The sequence below is a fragment of the Ascidiella aspersa genome, chromosome 7 (genome assembly GCF_963924565.1).
Source record: "Ascidiella aspersa chromosome 7, kaAscAspe10.2, whole genome shotgun sequence".
Classification (NCBI taxonomy): domain Eukaryota; kingdom Metazoa; phylum Chordata; class Ascidiacea; order Phlebobranchia; family Ascidiidae; genus Ascidiella; species Ascidiella aspersa.
In genome coordinates this window covers 30,129,186-30,156,630 of record NC_139453.1, presented here as the reverse complement: position 1 = coordinate 30,156,630, position 27,445 = coordinate 30,129,186, and the positions used below count along the sequence as shown (strand labels likewise).

Here is a 27,445-nt window from a genome sequence, read left to right as displayed (position 1 = left end):
TGCTGGCGGAGTTGTTGCTGTAGGAGACGTGTAAAAAATTTTGATCGAAATCTTTTTTTTACTGCCGGAGTTATTACCTGGTGCATTTTCAAGCTGCTTGTTTCCCTTTGACGTATAACTCCAACCCTCATTCGAATCCTATTGTTATCAGACAAACGAGCACAATCAGCTTCGTGTGCCACCGCACTTCTGCGCCCCACCTCCAGCGCCCCAACGCCCCCTCCCAAGCCCCAGTGCTTGTGGGTGAGGATGAGGATACGTGTAGCTTCTACTTCTCCTGGCATACTCACCTCGCATGTGAGGTACAACAGCCATGTGCTGTTGTAAAGATGGGTGGTCTAAGTAAGTTATTTGGTCACACTTTGGTTATTCACCTACTACACAGTGTTATTTTAAACAACCATGTGCTGCTGTCAAGATGGGTGGTCTAGGTGCGTTAAAACTATATGTGTTTATTTGTCTATGCTTTTGTTTGTCAGGTGTCCTCATGTTATGATACTTTTTGGTTTACTTTTTTACCTAACACGGTGTTATTTTACGACAACCGTTCGCTGTTGTCAAGATGAGTGGCCTAGGTATGTGCAAGTGTTGTGTTCATGTTTTTTAGCCACACTTTTATTCTCTTTTTTAACAGCCCTTTAACAACTTAAGGCAAGTTTTAATGGTTAATTTTGAAGCTTCAGTGGTTAAGAGGCGCTGTTGTCAAGTTGGGTGGTCTAGGGGCGTGCAAGTGTTGTGTTTATTTGTCTACGCTTTCTGCGTATAACGATAAGTATTATTCAAGTTATTAAAGTTTACCACAAACTTTTCGGCCCGAGATGGTCAGGTCTTAGAGTTGGTCGGCCCTTTATAGAAATGTTTGGCGACCCCTTGACTTATAGCAGCAATTTCCCCGCTATTTTCTGTTTGCTACTATTTAACCCTTGTTTTGTGACTTTTTACTACTCCCGACTTTTTTTTAAATCATTATGTTGAACTTTTGCCACTATTCAATCCTTTTTCCCCGATCCTAGTTCCCCGCATCTTCGACATGTCTGACCTGATAGCACCCCGTGGTCACTACATAGTTGTGTCCGACCTTCCCGGTAGCAATTCCTCGGTCTTCTTCATAAACGTGTGTCGTCCACTCGAACCGATGCATGGAATCAACTGCCCGCCCGGATCCGCTGCATGCGAGGTTATTAAGGGCAAACCACCCAAGGTGGGTAGTTTTCTTCTTTTCTTTAAGTGTGTTGTTTGAACTCAAGTCAAAAATCGATTTGTAGGTTGTTTTTCTCAAATATCTGTGCTTTGAGTAGTTTGTGTTTGTGTAAGATTGTGGGGTCCAATTTTGCTTTATCTGCTTTCTGTTTTTTTTTTCTACAAACGGCCCAGTATTGGGAATTAATCTAAAAAAATTAGGCACTAAATTGTTAAAAAATGTACCAACCAAACGGTTTGTTTTTTCAAGATGGTTTCATTCTATAATTTGAATTTTTTTTTTTCGAACATTTAAACTATAGGATTTTGGACTTTTATCCTTCTTTTTGCAAATTTGTGGAATATTTTCTGGAGCCTATTTAATTTAAAACTTACATTTTTGGTGTTGGTTTTGTTAAGTTCACAACAATTATGGATTCAACAATTTTAACGTATTTTAGAAAATTTAAATGGTCGTTCTTATATAATTACGTTTTTGAATCCATCGGATTTAGACAAGACGCATTAGCTCTCAAATTTTATTGTAGAAAAACGTATTTTAAATGGTCGTACTTATATAATTACATTTTTAAATTCACCAGTTCTAGATAAGACGCATAATCCCCCAATGTTTTCCAGTCTCTTGGTTATATTGACCCCAACAAGCACATCATCAGTATCAACAACGACTCCGTCACGCTCGAATACCCCAGTGACGAAGTGTGTGCGACCAACCGGACCGTGAACGTTTCAACCAGGATTATCTTCACATGTGAACACGCTGTAGGAAAGGTAATGCCTTGTTCGGGTTTAGTGGCCTAATAAATAAATTAGATATGATTTATATGTTTAACTATAATAAAAAAAAAACTGTTGTGTTTATTTTACCCTGATACAAAGTTTTGTCATTCCATATATTGTTAAATTTTTTTAATTCCTACTTTGTTACCTTACAGGGATCACCTCACTTGGTCGAAATCACTTCCGACTGCGTTTACCTATTCACTTGGGGGACGTCCCTGGTGTGCGAGGACGGGCTTTCCCCCAAACCGCAACCCACAGAGGCTTGTATGTACAAGGATATCATGAACCACATCGGGTACGACCTCAGCATGATACAGGACGTTAATGTGAGTTTGCGAAAAAAAGATTTTGCTGGTTACAATATTAAGGAAGAGGTTTACCAACTTTTTTTAAAGATAGGATTGCTGGGAGAATGATGACCATTTATAGACTCGGTGTTATGCACTTTGCCTCAACAATATGTACTAAAGCAATTTATTTGTTAAACATACGTGTTATGAAAAGAACAAATGGTAAACAATGGTTTTGACGCGTATATGGCTTTGTGTACGTCAGTAAAATCGTTATCAAATAACTAAAACTGACAAATATCATATTAACTTTTCATATGAAGCTTTTTTGTAGTCCGTGCGTGGCGAAATAGCCATACAATCTTACCGGATAAAAGTTTGCCTGTTTTTTAATCAGCGATTTGTTCAACCTCTCTGGCATATTTTTGGCTATGCAATATGCATTTCAAACATTTTCACGTTTTTGTTTTTCTTATGGTGGTTTAAAATGTTTTAAAACCGTTCCTGTTATTTATCTCCATTATTTCTTGTGACAGGTTTCATCGGCCGGTGGAAGCTACCAGCTGTCCCTGTGCTCGGCCGTGAAATCCGGCGGCGTGAAATGCGGCGACAGCTCGGCTTGCTTTACTGACAACAATGGCGTGAAAATGTCGCTCGGAAAATCATCGACGCGTAAAATCTCGAGCAGCGCATCGAAGCAGATCCCAGTCCAAGTTCAATACACTGGAGGGGATACGTGTCCGCATTGTGAGTTAAATATACAGAGTTTTATCACAAATTTCTCTGAGCTTTGTGCAATACCTTAGTTTAAATTACGAACAGGACGCAGCAGGCAACGGTGCTGTGGTTGTTTCTCGAATTACTCCCCTCTTAGCCTGTGTAGCTCAGTTGGTAGAGCGACGGTCCCGGTATGACCGAGGTCGTGAGTTCGAATCTCGCCACAGGCTAGTTTTATGAACATGGTGCAGCAGGCAACAGTGGTATGGTTGTTCTTCCCACGAAAATGACCATATTTACTAGGGCCACCCAAATGATTGTCTTAAAAGTAGGCTATAAAGGACACGTAATAATTGCTAACCTTAAGAAATTCTATGTACTATACAAAAATGTTGCTACATTACCTTCCCACAGCTTCAGAAAAGCGCAAGACTTCGATAATGCTGAGATGCGACCGAAGTTCGAGCATTGGCCCACCTACTGTGGTTGTCGACTCAAATAGATGTCATTACATTGTTTACTGGCCGACACCATACGTATGTGCTCCACCAGAAAAAAGGTAATGTTCTCATTTGACATTGTTGTTAGTAATGTGGTTATTAAACCTTTTAGTATTGAACCGAGATATCTAGTTTTGTTTATTCCTGGTATTGTAAACTTATCGTATAGTAAGTTCCGTTAGGTAACATGTGCACTACAACATATTTGCTAGTTGTAATGGCTACAACACGCTTCAGTTTGAACCCTTAGCATCGCAGTAAACTTTTAATCAAATGTTTGTTAGTCACAATTATTTTCCAATATTTATTTAAACAAAGTAGGGGACCCTGCTAAAAAGTAGAGATGTATATTATTTCTTGGTTTTGTTGCAAAGTTTTATTTTTGTTTTGCGCAGTTGCCTAGCAACGGACACGAGCAGCGGTTCGACCTATGACCTTTCTCTCCTCTCATCCGTGACGCACTCGTGGTCATTCAAGGATGACGAAGGCAACGTGTAAGTTGAAACTGAACTGTAAAATCTTTATCACACTACCAATGTTGTAAGATAAACTACTCCTAGTTTGCTTGATAGCTTAGTCAATAAAAGTGTTGTTGCTTATTCCAAAGGTTAGTAGTTCAAATCCCACCTAAGTTGCTTGATAACTCAGTTGGTAGGACAACGGTCGCGTATTCCAAAACGCGTGAGTTCGAATCCCACCGATGTTGTTTGAAAGCTAATTTGAGCAGTGGTCTAGTAATCCAAAGGTTATGTGTTCGAATCTACCCGCTTTTTTCCGAACAACTGAGTTGTTTAATAGCTACAACGATGCTTTGTTTGTACAAAAACTTGACAACCAATGGTAAACGTGCATAGGATTAGAAAGTGACTAAAAGCATATTTTCTTTCCAACCTACACTTCTCTTACGTTTAACTACAACCTTGCGTGTTTAGATATTACATGAACTTATGCCGAAGTGTTCACAAGAAGCAATGCAGTGACGGAGCTGCCATATGCAGAGCGCATAAAGCGGATAACAAGGTTTGTGTATTTCTATAATCTTTCAACATTAAATGAAGATGTACATGCGAAATATTTTTGAAACACCCTAAACTATTTGAAAGCTGGAAAGTTTTTCAAATTTGTTTTGTGCAAAGCATTACTTTAATATTATGTAAGCAACTACAGAAAGTGAGATAGGACTTCATTCTGATTGCCTATATAGTTGTCGTTAGATTTAATTCAAATATAAGTAAACTTCTTTAGTGTAAGGCGAACATCTTGCAAGTTACGATAAAACACTCAACAAATATATTATTTTATCGGCCTAAGCTTTTGTTATCTCTTCTGGAGAATATAAAAATTGCTCCCATTGTCCAATGTTAGTCTAGTAAAACAATTTGTTTTGTTTTTACTTCATAACAAAAACAGTTATTGACGAGACTTTTAAGTTTGAATTGATTCCTTGTTATTTTCATAATTTCGTAATTTCAACCTACTTAGCATTTGTGTTCATGTAATTAGTCACTTTTTAACCTAGTTTTTTTTTTACAATTTTTTTTTTCTGTATTTAAAGCATCTAAATATTTGTTTAATCTTTAGTTCGAAACCCTAGCCATGCTTCAGACGCAAACGATTCACGCCACGCAAGACGTCGTCACGGTCCGCTATACACAGGGTGACGCAGGTTTCTGTGACGACAAGAGTCTTAACGCTTCAGTGGAGATCACCCTGAAATGCGGAAAATCTGCGAACACACAACCCAAGTTTATCAAGTGAGTATTTGTATGAGTTTATTCAGAATTTTTTTTGCTGTTTTGTTAGGTTTTAAACCCACGTTAATACTAGTATTTTTTTACCTCTGTTTGATGTTTTTTAAAGTTCACTAGTGTCACTGAGGTTTTGTGGTATTATTTCGATATTTTTACTGTTTTGTTGACGATTCAACATTTTTAATATTAATATTGCTCAGTGACCTCAGTCCAAGTCAATTCATTTGCAAAAAAAAACCTTAGTCCAAGTCAATTCATTTGCAAAAACACATAAGTTGCCTAAGTTAGCACAGTTTATGGAGTAAATAAATAATTTATTAGAATTTTGTCGATTTAAAACCAAAGTGTAGAAAATTGCCTTTGTTATGCTTAAGTTAGATATATTGGCCTGAATTTAAAAAAACAAGTGTTGTAGTTGGCAATTTAGCAGATTAATGTGGTATGTTTGATTTATACAGTTTGTCCAGTTATTTTATCTGAGATAAATATTTTTACTTTTTTTGGGGTGTATTATTTAGAAATACCATTTTTTTTCGAATGACATCAACGGTCTTTGAAAAAAACCTTATTAAATATAAAGCCATTGGTATTAGTTTTCAACCTAATTTTCCGAAAACCCTAGATGCAAAAACTTTTTCACCTTTTCATTGAAATCCCCCCTTGAATATTTGTAATAATTCTTCTCCCTTCTTCTTAATTTGCAATTTGCTTGCTTGATTTAAGTCTGTCATCTTCTGAGATTAGAATATGGACTTAAACTTATACCACAATTGAAATAACCCCTTGAAAATTGTAACAAGTAAAACTCATAGTTAAAAACATGAGTAAAAAGAGGATCAGACGTTTTGTTTAAAAGGAAAATATATTTCGCCAAATGCCATCATTTTTTTTTGCCCAATGGCTCATGTTTTTAACTATTAGTTTTACTTGTTAATATACGCGTCAGCGGAACAGTGATCGACTGGCTAAAACCTGCCGCCGATGGCTTTGGATTCCATAAAGATACACCCTAATGCTGAACCCCTTTACTTAATTTGCTTACCCCCAATATCATCTCACCCTCAGATTATCGCAGTCCGACTGTGTGTTCCACGTTGAATGGTTGACTCGCATCGCTTGCGCTAATCAGCCCCAGGCAGTCACCCTGGGGTCAAACGGGGGATTCACCGACCCCAAGTCGGGGGCCTTCATCGACCTTTCAGCATTGATGAACAGGTGAGCAAATTAATCTGCGCTGGTTGCAATTCTGAACTTTTTTGGGTGTTGTTAATTTATTTTTTTTTTTGCTAGTACGGTTTGTTTTATTGATTACCAGTTTTTAATAAACATTGGGAACTTTATGTTTAGAAAATAGAAAAATAAGAAAATTTATCAGCGCTGGTTTCAATTCTGTCATTTTTCGGGTGTTTTTAACTTAATCTAAACTTATTTCCAATATATTTGGTTATAAAAGTTAGTTTTATTGTTTACTTCGTTTTTGATTAACATCGGAACTTCATGGCGCAACACGCTGATAAACTTGACACCCTGATCTATTAGACCTGGTATGGGGCAACATAGCAGGTCAGAAATGATGGGGTCTCGGGTTCGATTCCCGGCTGTGCAGTGTTTCCGTATAAGCAAATAAAAACAGTGTAAAACAACGTAAAGTTGCCTTGAAAATATAAGCAAAACTTAAAAACAAGGACGAAACAGTAATCCTGCTTTATCTACCCCTACTTGCTTGACCAGGACTTGAAATGTAATATAGTGATACAAGATAAAAATCCAGTGGTCGAACAATACCTTGAAATTTAACAAAGATATAAACTAGTTTGCATTTACAATTGTTGTGTTGTTAAAAATGGCATTTCAAATGACTTAAGTCAGTAAAATTCTACTGCTTGGTTTAAATCGGTGCTTCCCAGCCAGTGGGTCGCGACCCATGTCCAACCTATTAAATGGCAACCCTGCTTTATCTACCTCTACTTGCTTCCTCAGGACTTGGGATGCAACTGGTGACACGAGGCAAGAGTCCAGTGGTCCAGCTTTCTACCACTACCTGCTCAATCTGGGGGGTACAATGTCGGATGATAGCTGCGGTAGGGAGACAACAGTGTGCCAGAAGAAGCTACAATCGACCTACTCTAGAAAAGTCGGTCAAGTGACCGCTCTCACCTCCTACGTCATGACAGGTGACAATGGTTTGTGTGTGACGTCATAAAAATATTGCCTAGTCGACACGGTATGATTAATTCTATTTCAGACACACTGAATTTTACATTAGGTATTTTTTTCTAAAGGGCTCAATCATTAAAATTATTATTCAAATAGCTTTTTAAAGTTTTCTTCTAATATTTCTACGACATTTCGTTGTTTACAAACGTTTCGGCAAAACCTCGTTGCCATTTTTAGTGTAAAGTAATAAAACAAAAAAAGGACAAAAATAACAGAAAAATAAGGCTGTTTTATGGATCATTTAGAACGCTTTTATCTATCGATTTTTTACACTGATTTGCACAACATCAATCATAACTAATAAAACTATGGCAGTGTTCTGTGCCTTGTCATGTAATAAGGGAGGTTGAGTTTGCTGTCTTGAAAACGTGTCGCTATTTGTTTTACGTGTCAGGCGTTTGAGAACCATTACACTAAATATTTAATACGCCTCCCTTTGTAAGCTTTTCGTATGATTTCACGCATATTCTCGCCGAACTTTGTGTTTGCCATTTCATTTTTTGCATAATAAAACCATTATTCCGTATTTTTAATTGTTTTGTTCCAGACGAATCTTTGGAAATTACTTTTCAATCGAACAATATTTGTGGTGGAGACGCTACCAAGAACAGTCACTCCCTGGTCTTCCTCTATTGCTCGAGATACAAGTATGTGCAATTTACAACTACTTCCCTATGGTTTGGTGTAGTTTCGGTAAAATGTTCTGGTCAAAAGGGTGCATGATAATATCAGATCGGAGCCGATACTCGATACTCGTAGAATCGGTATTCGTCCGATACTAGGTTGATATCTGTGCCAACTCTATACAAAATACTCGTTGAGTTCTTTAACATATAAGCTAGTTTGCAAGCCAGTAGTAAGTTATTAAATAGAAGCTAATTCAGCTTGTTTGCGGTAAGAAGCTTTACGCTTAAAAAACATTGTTTTCTAAAAAATGTCTTTAAATCTCCTTACAACTTGTTTTTTTGACCCAACAGTCCAAATGATATTAAAGCATCAAAACGGACATATGTGTCAAAATGTTTAATGTCGAATTTTGTATAATTGTATTCACGGTTTTAGCAAAAAGGCCAAGATTTTGAGCCATTTATGTTTATAAAAAGTTGTACTTTTCCTAGTAATTTAAAAATTGGTTAATTTTTTCCATACATTTTCGTCTTGAGTGAGTTACCGTTGTATTTTTCCACAGCGGTTTGGGCAAACCAGTGTTCATATACGAGGCCAACCAATGTGGCTATGTGTTCGAATGGGGGACCGACAAGATGTGCGTGGACGTTCAAAGGTAAGCCACAAGTTGTCTTATCTAAGAATTAATCCTTCCCTCTATAAAGCTTAGGTTGAAAAGGTTTTGATTAAAAAAGGTATTAAAGAATAGAAACATGTATATACAGCAGAATTGCAATTAGTTTTCCCTTAAATGTTTCAATACATTAAAAACTAATTAATTACATCAAATACAATTTTCGGCATTGAAACTTCAATTTTCTCAATATCAATGTATTGAGCCAAAATTTTAGCAAATTACAATTACAATTAGAAATACACGGAATGAAAATGCGTCGATTTCATTACAATTACAATTTCATTAAAAACTAAATACATCGATAACAATTACAATTGATCCAAACTCTGATATACAGTAAACCTGTGTTCTCATCCTTTTTTGTTTTTAAATTTTAACAGCAAAGCTTTGGCGACCTAATAATTTTTATCATTTTTTTTTCAACCCAGCCTCCCAACTTCATTATCGATGGATAATATATTGTGTGGTTTATTTTGTTTATAGTTTGAATGACACACAGAGAACCAAAGGTCTTCAAATATAAAATGCGCAATCCGTCCTTGGTTAAATTATATTTCAAAAAACAAATGAAATGCTAAAGTTAATTTTTTCATTTTTCCCAACCCAGCCTTCCAACAGCCAGCAATTCACCGCAAAGTCACGTCGATCAGGGCGATATCCACGAAGTATCGGACAAACACAACCGATCTGTAGCTATCGTGGCAGCCGTCTTTTCGTCACTCGCAGTTCTTTGTGTCATCGTGCTAATCTTCCACAAGGGGGAGCGTCGGAGCGCGTTTAAGAACTCTATGAAGCGATTGTGTGGTTTTGGGGGAGGGGCCACCAACTACCGATATATAAGGGTGAGTGCTTGTCCGATAGTATCGTATCGACGTTTTATCGTGCCATTCAGTGTTTTTATGGTGTTTGAGGGTCTCCCAAGGTAACCCTAATCTGTGTAACTAAACAGCAGACAACTGTAAAGGCCCGTTTACATTACAGCTGCACTGAGCTAAGCAAAGCGTAATTTGCCTTTAAATTCTATTGTGGCGAGCGTTTCACGCTTTGCTAAACTCAAGCCCAGTGCAGCTATAGAAACACGTTACGTTTGGAGCGATGTTTACGCCCACCGCAGCTGAGTGCAGCTGTAGTGTAAACGGGCCTTTAGGTCAGGAATGTAAGCTTGTTATTTTGAACTCTTAAAATTTCTTTTTAAGACAAACCCAGCTGGTAGGTGCCTAAAAAGCGTATTTTATAATAGCTTTGAGTTTTGATCACGCGTTTTGCTGAAAATCACGCTTGTGTCTAGGTTGTAATAAAATTTTCTATGTATCGGTGCGAGGTTTTAATCGTCGTATCTGGGCCGATCTAATTGTATGTAAAGCGTTTGGAAATGATCGGGTGTTTTTTGAAAAATGTTTCGAAATTTGTTTGTTGTGTATTCTTCTACTTTTTATGCTTTTAATTGAATTTGTTTAAATGTTATAAACCTATATGACTATACCTAAAAACAGGGTTGCGATAAAATCTTTATATGTTTAAATGTTTTTGAATTGATTTGCGTATTGAAATGACTTTGAATAACTATTTTTTTTTAGTTTTTTTTGAAATAGTCTTTAAACTTGTTTTTTAACATATATTTTTGAATTTTTTTCTTAAAAACGTTTTTTACAACTTGCCATTGTTATGTAGGCAAAGATGATATTGCGTTTAATATTCGTCCAAATTAGTTTCAAACCTTTCGTTTTGTCAAATAACATCGACAACAATCGTGTATTTGCGTTTCAGAGTGGTGATGACGACGAAGGTACGTCATTGTTTGATGACGACATGGACACGCTTGAAATGCACCAAGAAACGTCATTGCTGGGAACTCCAAAGCGGCAACATGGAGCAACTAATGAAGGTCAGTGGACAGTTTATTACCATAAATCGATGCTAATTGCGATTCAGGTGTAGCTGTAATCCTTAATGTGTGACTTATTTTCCTAATCGTTATCAAACGTCAAATTATTCGGCGTTTAAACAAGGGTTTGTACAAAAATTTGCGCATTTTGTTGAGTTTGAACTGTCAGGTGATATAAAGTTAAATTAGTCGTCCTACGGAACGTTAATTTTTGGTTTATTTTCATTTAAATAGATTTACAGCAAAAAACAGTTGTAAAATCTATTTTTATTGACTTTTGCGTCGTTATTTCAATAAAATAAGCATATATGGCCTGTATACTGACTGCAACATACAGTTGTACTCATTTAAATAAAAATTGATTTATTATTGCTTCTACAGTTCCTTTTTCGTCGCTGGGTGGCGCTGGCGATCCATTAAACGACGACATTTTCGATATCCCAGAGGTCGGGATTAAGACCTCAGATCGAAAAAACAAATCCAAGTCGAGCAAAACGAAGAAGGGGAACCCCCCAACTTCGACGAACCCGTTCGAGGATAGCGACAGTGATGACCTTTTGCCCTTCCTAAAGAAAACAAAGCAGAACGGCCAATCCCGAGCACCAGGGGTTGGGAGAGAGGCTAAGGTCGCTTCATATCACGACGAGGATGATGAGGATTTATTGGAGGGTTGAAAAAGCGCGGGAAATTGGTTTGACCTTGATAATGACATTGCTGAAGGTGCGAGAATAGCGCGTTTTTTCAACAGCGTACTTTTGTGGCCATTTAAGCCTCTGAAACTGCAACAACGTTCCACGAATTGCCGTTTTCCGTAAAACTTTATTTCAAAGGCAAATTATCAAAAAAACAGTCGATATATTTGGCTCTGACCTTTCAACAATTTGTTTTTCGTTACTAAAAAGGTTGTATACTATAGCATGGTTTAATAACATAATGAATATCACAAGATACTTGAGCCCATAGAAATAGATAACCTAATAACAAGATAATACTTAAACATCCTAGGCTTGCGTAGATTTGTTATGCGTTTTTTTAGTTGTTGATATGCGTTGCTGTCTCTAAAAAAAAAAAAATTTTTTGTGCTTAAACTTAAAAAAGTGCATCAAAATTGTCAGAGATGACGTCACAAAGTTACGTCATAAGGCAACGTCTAAAACAAGTAACCTTGGGAAACCTGAGCTTTTCTCTCGATGTAATGCACATCAAGGAGATGGCGGGATGGCCTGGTAAAAAATAAAGATAACAAGAAAATTTTTTTTGCCTGTACGGCGGATCAGCAATTTTTTTCCCGAACGCCGTTTCGGCTTACTTCCAATACTGGCGCTGACGTACATGGATTTTCATAACCCTATTTAAACATCTATGAAGGATTCGTACAAGATTTATATAATACAAAAGTGTGTTATCACAACAACGTTGTAATATTTTGAGATTTTCCGCTAATGTTAAATTTGCAGTAAACACTTCATAAATATGTGTTTATTTCAAGTGATTTATTTATGCCTTTTTCTGTTAGGCGAAATCAAAGAGTGTCGTGAGCAAATTATATCTTCATAATCAAATAATGAAAAATTCCAATGTGCTAAAACTATTCAAACCATAATTACTGGCTAAAAATAAAATATTTGATTCTGTAAACTTGTTTTTGTTCAGCTTTATTTTAAAGCCTTCGTAAGCCCGCTTGACAATGTGCTTTAAAATGTAACGTTACACTTTTTCGGGACTTACTGTGATTTTTGTGCAATTTATTTTTCGCCAATATGCTCCGAAACCGTATAAACAGATTTTGTTTCTAAATATATATGCATCATACAACATTTGTGCTTTTGCTTTTGTGTTTGCTGTTTTTTCGTCACCGTTTAGGAAACTAAAGTAGGCTATCTTTTTTTTCTATGCTGTTAATAAGAGCTAAAAATGTAGTTTTATATATAAGTTTATTATTTTTTACTTTATTTGTTTTAATATAATATTCTATGAAAAGATTTTTACTTTTGAAACGCCCTATAAGCGTATCCTAGCAACTAATACTAACTCGCTGTTAATCTATCCTGGTCTGTACAGTATATATTACTATAATTCTTTGGTAGGAAATAATTTAAGTAGAAATATAATTTTGTTTTATCTCATAAATGGGAAAATAATTTCCTTTTGAATATTAAGAGCTTTCGTGGTTTGATATAAACTAAATTACACTCTTGTAAAATATCTGCAATCAAAACCCTTTAATTCCGGATTTAGGGAGAACAAAAACATAACACCAAGTGTTTATTTTTCGCTTTCCTAGTTTACAAACTTTTGAAAGTATTTCTTAAATCTTTAAATGGACGTTTAAAGTGACATTGGGGCAAAAATGTCGGAAGAAACACCAGCCGAGACTCAACCTGGCGATAATCTCCAGGGTAAGTTGTTAATTATGAAAACATTTACTTATTTAATGATTCTGTTTTGTAATAGCCTTGTATTGTCTTTATTTTGAACTGATTCCTTTCTTTCTAAACTTTAATATATGTATTTTTTAATCTTTATAGCGATGTTATTTCTTTCATTTCTGATTTCAGCGCTGTTCTAGAATCCTGCAACAGCGTTAAAACAATTAATAAAGAAATGGACAATATTTTTGGGTTAAGGTGTCGATTAGTGTGACAGTGGGTCAAGTATTATCATTTAATAATATTGCTTAACCTACCTAACTTAAACGCGAACTCGCTCCCTAACCCAAATAAAGTTCAGTGTGGTAGGATTCTAGACCATCCCTGGTCATTTTAAAAGATATTTAATTGTTTCATTAAATTGCACGAATTGCTCCACTATACAATATTATAGTTTGGTGCTGTAACTAGCTATATATTTAATACAATACTTTCCATAGATTGATTAATGAGATACACATCGTTTTGGAAAACTATATTTGTTTCTGTTTTAGAATCCTACCACTTTTTTTAAAGTAACAAAACCAGTTGTCAAAATTACTATTGCAACGAAGAAATAAATATGGGAAATAAATATAATATTAATACTTAACCTGAAAAATGGGAAAATAAATATAATAATAATACTTGACTCACCCAAACCCAAATGCTAACTCATCTAACTAAATCACATTAGCAATAAAAACCTCCAGACGAATATGTGGTGTGATTTTAGACTAGCGCCCTATATTTTATTATATTTCTGACAAGTTTTGTTTTAGAACAAGCGATTGCTGTTGGGACTGAGGAGACAGCTCCAGAAACTGGGGAGGCCTCTGCTGAAGAAACTCCTGCTGCTGCTGCAGTTGTTAATATTCCTGGTAAATTATGGTAGATCTTGCGCTGGTTTGCAAACCTGTAGTCTGACTTGCGCTGGCAGCTGCACATTTTGTGCAAAATTAGATGAAATTCATATAGCCATGCAAATTTGAGTCAGCAACTGTAAAAAGTCGTGCTTGAGTGTTTTCGGTGGTAATTGATTTAAAGCCATTAAAACTTAGAAGCAACAGAAATTTTAGCAGTAACTTTGGAACAGTCGCAATATTTTTAAGCTGCTTATATATCTCCCCCACACAATATTTCATCTGCAGTAAAGTACAAAAGTGCCTGGCTAGCTGGGTCATTTAATCCGGCCTGCGGCAAATATCCTTATTGAAGAAGTAGAGTTGAAATGTAAAAACTAGATTTCAATGGAATTTTAAATAATACAACGATATTTTAAGGTTCACCACAGTTTTTATTGCAAAGATATCAAGCCCCGCGATCGCCAGGTCTTGAAGCCATCCAGCCATTTATAAAAATATCTTGGGGCCGCCAAAATATAGATTAATGATAAACAACAGGTTCTGCAGACAACTTTTTGTGCAGTTGAAACAACAGAGGAGGCTCCAGCGACAGAAGAACAAGTCGCTTCGGTTGAAAATGAAAGTAAACTTCAGGAACCGAGCGTTACTGAAGACACCACTACAGAAAGATCAGGTGGGGCTTAAACTATGGTATGGCCCTGGAAAAAAATCAGATTAGATTAACTATTGATGATGTACAATTCATACTTTCATTCGAAAATATTGTTAAGAGTTTTCATTTTGTGTAGTGCATATCTTATGCTGATAGTGCATATCTTATACAGAACATTATTCAGGCTTTAAAAAGTTAAAATCTATTTATCTGGCAGAACAACAGAAGGTAACATGTGTCTGCTTGGCAAGCAACTTTGGCAACACTTTTTTGCTTTTTAAAGGAACCTGTATGCATCATATACAACTTTCACATCAACTATATTTGTTGTGTTTGTCACAGATTTTCCGGAAGCTGTAAAAGATGATGTGGCTCCAACTGAAGCTTCCAAAGAGGAAACACTTACAGAGCTGGAAGAAGAATCAGACACCGCTACTGGTGATTACATTTGATGTTTGCTTTTTTGCTTCAAAATGTGATTAGTTGAATTATTATTTATTAATTTTTTAAATATGCTTCCAGTATTCTATCAACTTTTTTATTTTGCTATAGCAGTGATTCCTAATGTTTTAGCTTAATACCCTAATTCCCAGTATAGAAAATTTATCAAACTTTAGAAATCGTATTGCTGTTTTGAACCACAGCTAGGGATGTGTTATCCTTGATATTTCATTTTGGTCATTTTGAATGACGTCATTAATCTGCTTCAATCAAACGTAGGCAATATTAAGACGTTAAAAAGTCATTTTTCCATTTTATTAGGACTGTGTTTGCTTTGGTAGTAAGAAGTTTAGTTATTTCATTGCTAACCTACTTTTTTTTGAAAAAAAAGTTGCCTTTCACATTATAATCACTGCATTGTATTTTAACTTATGGCTAAAATTCCTGTGTTAATTTAGTATTAGATGATTAGATCAGCTCCAAAACCATCCTAGTATTGGACATGTACGGATACAACCACTTCGTATTGGCTCTGATTCGAAATTTTTAGACATTGCTAACCACTGCACTGCAGAAACCCAGTTCAAAAATATACTTGGTTTACCTGATACATGAGCATTGCCTTGTAAGATTTGCAACCCTAAATATAAATGCCTTAGTTACTCACTGCAGTCTTGAGTAAAAAAAGTTGGCATACCTCCAACCATTAAAAATATTAGAAAAAAATATTAAGTTGACCACACTTTAACTGCTTGTTGTTTGTAGTTAAGTTCCAGCTCCTGCCAAGCAAGCAGTTTGTAACGACAGCTTCCTCGCTAAAAATAACGATCAAGCAACTTCAAGAACAACTTGCCAGGGATCTCAAAGTTCCAGTCGGTGTGCTGCAAGTCTCACATGCTGGTGAGTTATTAATGTTTATTAGGAGAGATTTGTTTGCCTATTTCTACTAAATATTAGGCATCTTAGCTTGGTCTTAGCTTTCTATAAGCAGGAGTTTTAAAACACTAATTTTTTGCTGCAACAAGATTAGAAAAAAAAAATTTGTTCATAAATCAAGAAAAAAAACTCGGACTATGTTTGTAAAAATCAACATGTTGGCTTTACCTATAATTAGAAATGGTCTGTAATATTGTGTTGGAGCGGATGCCTAGTGGTAGTATTGGTACTCGTCTGAACCTATCGGGCTGATCCGATAACAAATTAATTTGTGCATAACAGCCATGTTTTTCAACCCAACCTAGAGTTTTATACCTTTAAAGGCAAAGTTTCAAGAAAATATTACATTAAAATTTCCAAAGCGAATATTGGCCTTATAGTCTGAAAATCATTGCTATCGTCTTCTCAGTTTCTCAAAAAATTTTACTTATTTCACCATAGTAATGACATTAATCATATCAGATACGATACTTTTTCCCTAAATATTGATTTATGGTGTCCTAATGAAAACAGTATTGTATAATCAAGAGTAATTCCTAAACCATTGTTTTCTTTTTAGGTAAAGTTCTCCCCACATCCACAGTACTAAAGGAGCTTGGTGTTTTACCAACTGGGACAGTACAGCTTGATGTGGTCTCAACCGACCCGGATAACCTTCCGCTAAAACCAAGTAAAACTAAGGAGGAAATTGTTTCTTCTGATGTCATTACTGTGCGATTAGTCAAAGGTATATCATACTACGAGCTAATAAGTTTTAAAGTTAAATAAATGCATGTTTTAAATGTTTTTTATGAATGTGATATTGTGAACAATGTTACACTATGTACTGCAATTTTATAAAACCAGTGCCTGTTTATTATACCTTACAGTTTTATTTAAACTTTATTATATGTCATGTACCCCCAGGTGGCATTGTGACAGACAAATTGTACTTTTAAACTGATTGTTTAAAATAAAAATTAAAAACTACAATTTTATTGTAAACAAGTGCCAAATGTTTACAATAACCAAGAGTTGGTTTTATGTTAAAGATTAAAATTCCTAAATTTAGGAATTATCAAAAATTATGGACTGTTTGTCAGCTGCTTAAGATAACCATAAAAATTAAACTTATCTAAATTTGTGAAGAAATAAAAACATCATATTTGTGCATTTTAGTTTAATTGCAATGTTATATATATGAATCATTAACTGTGTAAGTATTTGCTCGTGCTATTGGTCAATACGCACTCAGAAGTTGGTGCCTTGATATTGCATATTATTTTAGTTGAAGTAGAACCTTGTAAGCAGCTCACCAGTTAGATACAAACAAATGAATAATCTTATGCTTCCAGCTTCATAGTTGCAGTCGTGCCGCTGTTAAACAACATAATGAATTAATTTTATTAACTCCCAAAACTGCTACACCAAACCTTATGAATTAATGCACACTGAATTGGACTTCAAAATTTTTGATTGGATCTATTTTTTTCTTTTAAACCAGAAGTCACAAAGTTTTATATACAATGCTTGATAACTGTCAGGATTGGTGTTTGTTGGCCTGCCAAAAAAATTCTGTCAAAGTTCTTTAACTTATTATTGTGAGGAGAAAGAAAGTAATTTTTATTGTCGCTTAGATTGAAATTTAATCAGAATATGAGAATTTATTTCAGATTTGCATGACACATCATTTCAATCACAATTTACCTTCATTAGGGCAAGAGTAACGCGCCAGCCGTACACATAACCCCGCAGGTTGTAGAGTAACGCAAACAATTTACCACACAGGACGGTATGTGACCAGCGACCTCTGCTTTTACAACAAACAGTGTAATATTCTATACAGAGAACAACGAATACGAGGATGTAGTTGTGGAGATCCAGCGCAACTCGGCGAAGAAACCATTTCTTGGAGGATTTCGTCACAAGCTTACCGGGATAGAGTTCCACAACGCAAGCGCTCAAACCACCAAGAAGCGACCTCCACCCAGCGAAGTGGAGAAGTTTAACAGGGATTGCCAGGTAATTCATGCAGAGTGAAAATAGCACGCTCTAGTAGAATTTAGATCAGTGTTGTCGAATTTATCTAGCTTGCGGCACACTTTCTAGAAAACAAAAGCACCACATGCGTTTTCGGCAGCATGCTTTTACTATATAAATAATACATAATTCTAGAGCAGTGAGTGTTTGAACTGTTTTGTTATTTAAAAAAAAAAAAGTTTGTTATTTTATAACAAAATTTTATTGCATAAGAAATCGGCATTCAAGGCTTGAATACACACTAGTTATCAGAAAAATGATAATATTAAGAATCTACCTATTTAGGGCTATGGTCAAATTGGGATATTTTCTACAAAGTTTACCGCAAGCTGAATAAGTTTGACAACCACTGTTCTGTATGCCACATTGACTAATGACTATACATAAACTATTACTATACTTACTCTTAACGCATTTCAATTTGTTTTGGTATATATGGATTTATTTAAGGAAACAATTGTTTTTTGAAACTCTTGTCCTAATTTATCCAACTTAAGCAGGATTTCATTTTAGTTAATAAAGCATATCCACCAAAAAACAACTAATTTATTTAAATTGTTTAAAAAAAGGAAAGATAAATTTTTCTTTTTTAAACAGCTAAACAGATTTATTCACGCTCAATAAAAACAAAAATCATCAAATTGTGTCTTATTGCTAGGTTATATGTGAAAAATAAATAAATGCATTTTTAAGTATTTTAACATTCCAGACTGTGTTCGAGAGGAACCGAACTTCACAGACCACAAACACAACTTCGACGCAGATGACCAAGATCGGGTGTTACGTCTCCACCAAGGAAGACAAAACGATGGCAGCTGGAAAGTACAAAACCTTCCAGGAATACTTCGACAGGAGACTCAAAGCTGTAAGTGAAAAGTCAATTCTGAATCAAATGGTGAAAATAGAACAATTATGGTGGCACGTCATTGAAACAAACACACTAGTATATCTGCATATCAGGGTTGGCCTTGAATTAAAATTTACACTCGCCAGTCTGCGAGCACCTACCAATAAGCTCTCGCTCAGACAAAATTTCACCTGATAAAAATGCTGACAAGCCATCTGCGAATTTCCAGCCTACCAAATAGTTTTCCGCATAATTTAAGCTGCCTTGTTATTTCGGTGGGTATATATATACAATATACATCCTTGTACGGCCGGCCTCAATTGTGCATCAGACTAATAAACGCGAGGGGCTTTTCCAAGTACGATTCACTTGATTTTTTGCGATTCACTTGTTTATTCTGTAAATGAGAAGCGTGTATTATTAGCTATTTATAAAATAATTGTCTTATTAATCTCCTTCCTTGAAGGAGAGCAAAACACTATGGCATTGGCACAGCTAGTAATTCAGGTTGGACACTTTTTATGTTAAAATATATATATATATATATATAATATATATATTTCGCCAATGAAGACAATGCTGTCCATTTCATTCCAATATGCCCTCTTTTGCGAAATATATATCCAGTATATCGTTTAACATCTATAAATACGGTCTGACATGAAGCATGAGCTTTGCTAGACAAATTTCACCTGATCTGCTGCTGCTGCTGATCAGGAATTAAGGTCGACATTTATCTTGCAAGGGTCAAGGTGATTTCCTTAATCACATATTCAGTGCAACATTCACTCATATCAGTATATTCAAAACATAACAAAATATAAAATGAAACGCGCAATTAGTTCTTGCTTTATAATTTGTTAAAAAAATAAATATTTTCAAAAGGGTTTCATATTTATCCACCACAATAGAAACGCACATGTACACAATGTGTATTTTGTGATCAAGTCCTTCTTATTGGGCCAAACAATAAAATAGAGGCACCGGTGTTTTTTTAAGGTGTTTTGGGGGACCGAAACGGTTCCCCAAATTTCTCCAGCGGTTTCCCAAATTTTGGACTTGCAACTTTTTGGTATTTAAATGAAACACTTGCGGTCTCTTAAAACTACTTAGCGGTCACCCAAACCAATCCTTAAAAAAAAACCTGCTTGATCAGGATTATAATGCAAGCAAGGCCAGGCTAAAAAATATAAACTAGCCTACGGCGAGGTTCGAACTCAAGACCTCAGCCAAACCGGAATTTTTGCTTTACCAACTAAGTCGATCAATAACAGCAAGACAAGAAAACAACTAGCCTGTGGTGGGGTTCGAACCCACGACCTCCGGTCATAGGTCCCGGACCTTCGCTCTCCAAACAAGCTCAGAGAGGAGCAAGTCAAGAAACAACCATAGCGCCGTTGCCTCCTGCATCCTGTTCGAGTGTTCGTAAATAGCAACATCAATTTACTCCACAATATAGACTTTTACCATAATCACATTAAACACACACTTTGTCCCCTTGCTGCCGCCAGGTGATCGTTCTTCAGTCGTACTTTCGTCGCTGGCAAGCTCGCAACCTCGTCACTGAGTTGAAGTTGGACCAGGAGCGGAGGTTGGAGTGGGAGCGACTGGAGGAGATTAGAAAGAGAAGGGAGAAAGAGGAGCGCATCAGGAAGGAGTTTGAGAGAAGGATGAAACCAAAAACTAAAGAGGACTTTGATCTGCTCTACGCTGCTCTTGAGAGTAAGTGTTTTTTTTAATTTCAAGTGTTTTTTAAGTTTGATTGATTTTAAGTTAAAGCGTTTTTTTAAGTTAAAGTGTTTTGGTAAAAGTGTTTTTTTAAGTTTGAGTGTTTTTTTAGTTCAAGTGAGTGTTTGTTTCAAGTATAGCTCCATCAATAAGCATAATACAAAAAATCCAATAAAACTAGAATCTGAAAATCAAATAGAACTAATATAATATAAATATAACTAGAATCTGAAGATTTTAAACCATAATGGGATGAAGCGAAACACTAAAAAATGTTTCGATTTGTTATAAGGAGCTCTCGAGATTTAGTCTAAGTTTCCTAATTAAGCATCAAAAAGTTTTTTTTAAATGTTTAAGTATTTCTGCGACTTTAAAAGCACATATGCTCCACGCTGTTCTTGACAATCAGTTTGAGTAATTTTTTTTGAATAAAACTAGCTCTACCCATAAGCATTATAAAAAATCGAATTGTACTAGGTTCTGAAGAGTTTACTCAGATTCAGTGGTCCAAGAAGCGTGAAAGAAAAATGTTTAAGCAAATTGTACAACCATAAAGCCATAAAACAAACTAAAATCTTCGTTTTATGGCAGGTTTACGCTAATTGTATAACCCTAAAGCTATACATATAGCCCTAAATCTAAAATCGATCGTTTCATTGCAGAATGGCGAATGGAGGAGTTGGGTCAGATCAATGAGGAGCTTGACGGGCCGGATCGAAAAGCTGCCTTGTGTGCGCTTCTCGAGCAGGAGACGCAACTCATCGCCTCGATCGGAAGACACAAGATGGAAGCTGGGAAGGAAAACAAGGAGAAGAGCATCCAAAAGTTCCTCGATAAGGTGGGAACAAGTTGAAACAGCTGGTCTAATACGTGTCATGCATGGTGCAATATATTTTGTGATAAAGGCGTGCATAGGTAGTAGAAAATTAGGATATAACATAAATAAGAAATTACCGAAAGAGCATTTATTACTATGCTACTATGTTTTAGAAATGAAAAGAGTCGACATTTTTGTAACTGCGTTTACCAGTGTAAGGTCTTTATTTCCAAACATTTAGGAATACCCACTACCAAAATATGGTAAAATTAAATTGTCCGAAATTTCAGAGGTGCCCTTTTGTAGCTGTATTTACAAAAAAATCAATGATAAGTGCCATCGGCCATTAAGTTTTATCAGTCACAAAGACAGCATTTTAACATTTTATATTTTTTACCATGTTTAAGTAAAATTGAAAAACATACTTAATTTTTTTTCATAGTGTTGTTAAGAATATTGTTATTTTTCCTATTGTAATGTTTTTGTTATTTTATTTCTTATTTTCAGAAAATGGTATTACGGTGCATTTGACTACTTACGCCAGTGGTTTTCAACCAGGGTTCCGCGGAACCTAAGGGTTCCGCTAGTACAGACCAGGGGTTCCGCAATTTCTAAATTGTTTAGCTAATTGAGGTGTGTTTATTCCACTGGGGTTTCTCGAGTCAGTGGAATTATTGCACTGGGGTTCCTCAAGCCAGTGAAATGTTTCCAAAGGGTTCCACTTCAGCAAAAAGGTTGAAAAGCACTGACTTACGCCAATGTTAAATTACTTGAGAACATCATAACCCCTTGGGATTCTAGAAATTGTTTACCTTTATCGCCATATCGCTTAAAATAGTGTCTTATTGCAAACATTTAGGCTGCAGCGCCCAAGCGTTGGAAGGCTTACGATGGTCGCTATACAGAGATGGACACTCAGTACACCATAAGAGCAAAGGAAATGCGGGACATCTACAACAGCATCATCATGAAGTATCTCACACAGGACGAGAGACTAGACGTTCTGCTCACACTCAAGCATACAATTAAGGTTTGAGCGTTTTTAAATCTTAAATACTAAAATAGTTCGAAAACAATATTTCAGATTTATAAGCATTCAAATACAAACTATAACTTGACTAGTTTATGCAATTCTAAGTTTGCTTGTTTAAGCCTGCCCAATTAATGCTATGAACACTTTACTCAATTAGTGATTCTACATTTCTACCTAGCGTAGCTATTTCTGTCAAACGATATTCCTGTTATTTTCTATTAAATGCCCCCTTTTTCTTGTGCCTGCCTATATACTTTCTACTTGCTCTTTTCGGCAAAGAATAACTCAGTCTCTCGATGAAGTCATAACAGCCACCCCTTGTCTCCTCGCTTTCCTTCCACTATGTGGCCTTGTGTGATTGAATAAACTAAACAAACCAACAGTACAATGATATCCGGCAATATACTTTAAGATGCCCTGCAATAGCACGGACCCTGTCAAAACTGTATTAGCTCAGTAAAAAATTTAAGAATAATTACACCGGTAACTCGTAAACGCAACACATTCTGTCCAGGGTGCGCATCTTATGAGCACACCCATGTAAAATTCACGTGATCCAAGCGCACTTTTATTATCCCCTGTACAGCTCTTACTTGTTTCTCTCTACCTCCCTACACAGCAGTTACTTGTTGTTTTATCCGCCCTAATTTTTACGCCGACTTACCCTGCTATTTCATTAGAATTCTTTGTGTCATACATGTCATTGTATATGGTTGCCCGATCGTTATTTAATTATAAATGCATATTCTTCGTCACAGGAACACGATTGCAAATTGACTCGCGAGATTACCGAGTTAATCGACCGTGAAGCAGACCTACTCATGCGTGGAGTGTCGGAGGCAAACTTGGAAGGCTTGAGGAAGCGAATATCAACCTTGTTTCTACAGTATTGCAAAAACCCACTCTTCAACCCTGAGGCCGCAAGGCTGCTTAAGGTAAATGCTATTTTATTTAACTAGTGCCTATTTTTGTTTAGGTTTTATCACATTTTTTAAATGATTTGATTTCTAGTTTTTGTATTTTAAAATTAAACATAATTACCAATATTGAGGAAAAAGTTATATAGAATGTGGTGTGACATAATATTTCAGTCAATTTATACCAACACTGTTTACAAGCAATAAGAGCTTTATACCCGCCACTGCAAGTAAATGAATGTTAGGTCTTATAGTATATATTTTGTAGAATTTTACTATGAATATTGTTGATAAAAATACACAATGAAATATATTAGACTTTTTTCTCTAAATATAACGACTGAACAGTGATAATAATAAGAATATTAAAGCCCGTGCAGCAGTAGGTAGCATTTTTAAACGTCTTTGATATTCTTAGTACGTCTTTCTACAACCTCCAACCATTATTCTTCAAACAGTGTATGTCGTTTGTATAATACGCACACATAGAAATCTTCAGCTACAGCGGGTTGTTAATATCAAGTTATTAACTTCAGGTTCCCCAAGACCCGAGCACTTTACGCAAGGACATCTACTTCTGTCCTTCAGCCAACCAATACCTACCTTCGACTGAGTTCAAAATCACTGCAAACTCAAGATCGGTTGGAAAATGCAGGAAGTAGGAAACAAAAAATATATTTGTTTTCAAGATTTTTTTGGGGGGAGACAAATCTTGTATACAATAAATTTAACATGTATTAAACAAAATTCAGGCCATAACATATTAACTCCTAAAAATCGAAGGGTACATTATGTTATAAAAAGCTTATTGGTACTTCTAAGGATTTAAGAAACATTTGTCAAATAGTTTTAAGCCCTTAAATGATGGTTGTGTTATGGAAAAAACAAATTAAAAAAAGTTTTACAAAAACTTTTGAAAAGTTTTTTTTTTTACCAAAAAAGTTTTTAAAAGTTTTATTTAACATTCACTAGTATGTTAGGCTAATACATGTGCCGCTATATAACCAACTTCATAATTGGGCAACTCATTAGAACATATTAAATTCTAGTTTTTATGGTTGTCCAAGCATAATTTTAATTTCCTGCTCAGGGTCCAGGATCTCGACAACGAAGCTCGAACTCGCCACGATTTCTCGAACTATCGCATCATGTTGCGCAATCTTCGTAAGACTGAGGAATCGTACAACGACAACAGCCAGATCGCCTACCTTATCCAAGTGAGTGGGAATAAGAAAACAGTGCTGTAATCTCGTTTTATAATGGCCAGTCCACGTCAAAATAAGTTAAGTCAAGGTAAAGTCATTTTTAATCACAAGCTGAAAAAAGTCATTAGTTACGCTCACGCAAGTTACGTCCAAGTCTTTTCCATAGCAAATAAATTCAAGTCATTTTGTCCAAATGACCTAATTCCAGTGAAGTCATTTAAAAACAATGACTTAAGTGCTTAATTGAATTAAGTTATTTCAACACTGTAAAGGCATAATCAAGAACAAAAGCATTTTGGTACAAAATGGTCAAAAGCTGAAGGTACAGAAGTAGTGAGTTCGAATCTCACCACAGGCTAGTTTTGCGAACAGAATGCAGCAGGCAACTGTGTTACGGTTGTTTCTCGACTCGCTCCTCTCTGAGCCTGTGTAGCTCAGTTGGTAAAGCGACGGTCCCGGCTTGACAGGAGGTCGTGAGTTCGAATCTCACTACAGGCTAGTTTTACGAACGGGGCGCAGCAGGCAACGGTGCTATGGTTGTTTCTCGACTTGCGTTAAAACAGGGGCGTAGCTCCCTTGTTAGAAATGTGGTCCAAGGCAAAGATTCAGATAAACGAACACATTGTTTTAAATAATTTTGTTTACAGGAGAAAGACTTGCAGTACCTCGTCGAGAATATTTGGGCTGCCCAGAGCATCCTGAGCGCATGGGATGACCTCTATGACCTTGTGCTGGTCAGGTGGGACAGGGACGAAGAATGGTCGCCGTGGAATTGCATCCTACTCACCAAAGATGAAGCGATAGCTCACGCAAGACTGGAGCATCTCAACGACGTAAGGATGTTTGTAGATGAATAAGGTTTAAAGCAACAAAATCAACAGATTTTTCTGTTTTTGAACCTGTGTTCTAGGAATGACTGCAGTAGAATATGGCACAGTACTGTTTGATTTAGTTGTTTAAAATATCGGTTGAAATACCTCAGTCTGTTTTTTTATATTATGTTAAAAGTAACACAAGGAATTCATAACCTGCCGTAATATTGCAAATAGACTTCAGAAATCTGCTGATTTCGGTTCAAAAAATGTGAAAGTGTAATGGAGTCTACATTCAGTACAAAACTGTTTTATTTTTAAAAACTCTTTAAAAATTGATTATTCCTTCAATACGCACTCTATAGTTTGCCATCTAATCGAACAATATACCTGTCTCGGTGAAACAACCTCAATTTTAAATAACTTTTTATAACAACACATGTTTAATCTTTCCAGGCTTATGGCCAGGTATTCATCCTTAAAGTCCGAAACAAACATACCTTGGCTCGCATCTACTTCAGTCGACTCCCGGGAATGTCGGAGCAGCTTCGCAAGAAATCTACCGGGTCCCAGAGACTGCCTGGTCCAGGGGAGGTCCGGGGAAAAAACCTCCTCAATGCATATTAACCCCCTGAATATGGTTTATGTGTGTCCGTGTGTCCGTGTTGCACTTAATGCTTCCGTGCAGTTCTGTATCTTATGTATGTTGGGTGAAATAAAACTGTGATATATTGCGTGTTGTTTTTTTTACTTACATTAAGCAATTACCCAATAGGTAATATACAACTCCTGTTTGTCGCTTGCAACCTAAAAATATCTGTCCCTTGCAAATCGATAACAAATATTTTCAATCCCTATTTTTGCAAGCAATTACCCAATAGCTAATATAGTTTGTAATTATTATAAACATCGCCACACTTTTGCAAAAAATGTGACAATGGCATCAATATTTTGAGGAATATTTGTCATCCCTAATTTTGACAGCTGTTTGTTTTACAAGCTCTAGCAAAATGATGACAATGACCTTAAATGAACGCAAGTAATATAACTGTTCTGCTATAATAAAAATCAGTCATTTTATTAAACGTAAAGAAAACAGTTTTGCCTAAAATTATTGGCCACTTGATTTATAAAAGCGACTGGCTGTATATATTTTTTACCTAAATGTCTTTAAATTAGCAGTTTTACCTAAATGTCTTTAGATTAACAACCACACTACCAACCTGTTATTAGCATATATAAAGTGTAGCATTATGGAAACATTTCTGATTTATACATAATTTATTTCATTAATTTACAAAACAATTGTATTAAAACTTACAGCCAAATTACTTACAGCATATTTAATACACAAACAATGTTTAGAGCACACTATAACTTGCAATATACCATTTAAGGCAAATCAATAAGATATTTTGCTACACAATGTACTACAACTATACAAACCCAATACTTTAAAGCAGTGAGGTCAAAAATGATATGGTTATTTTTGGAAATGATTAGTTATTTACAACACATTCAACACACTGCACTGAAATGTGCATATCTTTGTACTAAAAAATAATTAAACCAACATGATTTGTTCCCTTTTTACATATGTACATAAGAATGTATACTGCTTTCTTAATAGACACCATATAAATGGACATTTAGATGCAACATGAGGTACTACTTACAAAGGCAGTATATATACAAGAGCAGTGAATGTTTATTTCATTAACACAAAATGAAACAAAAGTGATTGCCAAAAGATTTTAAAAGCATATAATAGTGGTTCTCAAACTGTGAAGGAGACAGGTCAGGAAACTTTGTTTAATACAAATAGTATGCAGGCAAGTATGCACACTGGCATATTCAATAGATAGCAAAGGTAGCTATCAATATATAGCTGTATTTTATTGTTGGGTAGTGTTAGAAAGTTTGCCTTAGTCCACCATAAGCTACAAAGTGTGAGAGCCACTGGCATATAAAAAACTAAGAAAGTAGACAAACTGTACAATAGGAAAGAAGCACAATAGATGGTAATTTAATGAGGTCTACAAGAAAAAGTTATATATATATATATACAAACAGTACACTGAAAGCCATCACAGATTCACCGAATCTGTCGATCATTGA

At 35.7% G+C, this 27,445-nt stretch overlaps 2 protein-coding genes and 1 non-coding gene across 3 annotated transcripts in view; all 3 read left to right on the top strand.

Moving 5' to 3' along the window:
* Window positions 1-12,448, top strand: part of LOC146138900 (cation-independent mannose-6-phosphate receptor-like) — a 40,288-nt gene extending 27,840 nt beyond the window's left edge. Inside the window, exons 33-48 of the mRNA XM_083393206.1 lie at window positions 152-342; window positions 1,014-1,201; window positions 1,819-1,971; window positions 2,136-2,309; window positions 2,810-3,020; window positions 3,405-3,549; window positions 3,886-3,984; window positions 4,423-4,510; window positions 5,072-5,244; window positions 6,307-6,456; window positions 7,222-7,415; window positions 8,006-8,105; window positions 8,648-8,740; window positions 9,369-9,603; window positions 10,529-10,646; window positions 11,028-12,448. Of these exons, the coding sequence (XP_083249332.1) occupies window positions 152-342; window positions 1,014-1,201; window positions 1,819-1,971; window positions 2,136-2,309; window positions 2,810-3,020; window positions 3,405-3,549; window positions 3,886-3,984; window positions 4,423-4,510; window positions 5,072-5,244; window positions 6,307-6,456; window positions 7,222-7,415; window positions 8,006-8,105; window positions 8,648-8,740; window positions 9,369-9,603; window positions 10,529-10,646; window positions 11,028-11,320 (2,605 nt within the window). The 3' untranslated portion in view covers window positions 11,321-12,448. The remainder of the gene's footprint in view (window positions 1-151; window positions 343-1,013; window positions 1,202-1,818; window positions 1,972-2,135; window positions 2,310-2,809; window positions 3,021-3,404; window positions 3,550-3,885; window positions 3,985-4,422; window positions 4,511-5,071; window positions 5,245-6,306; window positions 6,457-7,221; window positions 7,416-8,005; window positions 8,106-8,647; window positions 8,741-9,368; window positions 9,604-10,528; window positions 10,647-11,027) is intronic.
* Trnat-ggu (transfer RNA threonine (anticodon GGU)) lies at window positions 3,147-3,220 on the top strand. Its single transcript has one exon. It is a non-coding gene; the product is annotated as a tRNA-Thr (tRNA).
* Window positions 12,449-12,929: 481 nt separating the features above from the next.
* Window positions 12,930-26,049, top strand: LOC146138899 (IQ motif and ubiquitin-like domain-containing protein). Its single transcript, XM_083393637.1, has 16 exons — window positions 12,930-13,045; window positions 13,837-13,935; window positions 14,483-14,593; window positions 14,915-15,010; window positions 15,779-15,913; window positions 16,509-16,676; window positions 17,775-17,950; window positions 18,678-18,833; window positions 20,327-20,537; window positions 21,206-21,381; window positions 22,220-22,390; window positions 23,152-23,328; window positions 23,847-23,968; window positions 24,401-24,527; window positions 25,163-25,348; window positions 25,784-26,049. The coding sequence occupies exons 1-16, from the start codon at window positions 12,997-12,999 to the stop codon at window positions 25,952-25,954; spliced, it is 2,331 nt and encodes a 776-aa protein (XP_083249763.1). The 5' UTR covers window positions 12,930-12,996; the 3' UTR covers window positions 25,955-26,049.
* Window positions 26,050-27,445: the final 1,396 nt, after the last annotated feature.

Coding starts and splice junctions, on each gene's coding strand:
- LOC146138899 (XM_083393637.1), top strand. CDS start 12,997: ATGTCGGAAGAAACACCAGCCGAGACTCAACCTGGCGATAATCTCCAG. Junction 14,594..14,914: donor CACCACTACAGAAAGATCAG/GTGGGGCTTAAA, acceptor TGTTTGTCACAG/ATTTTCCGGAAGCTGTAAAA. Junction 23,329..23,846: donor AGGCCGCAAGGCTGCTTAAG/GTAAATGCTATT, acceptor TATTAACTTCAG/GTTCCCCAAGACCCGAGCAC.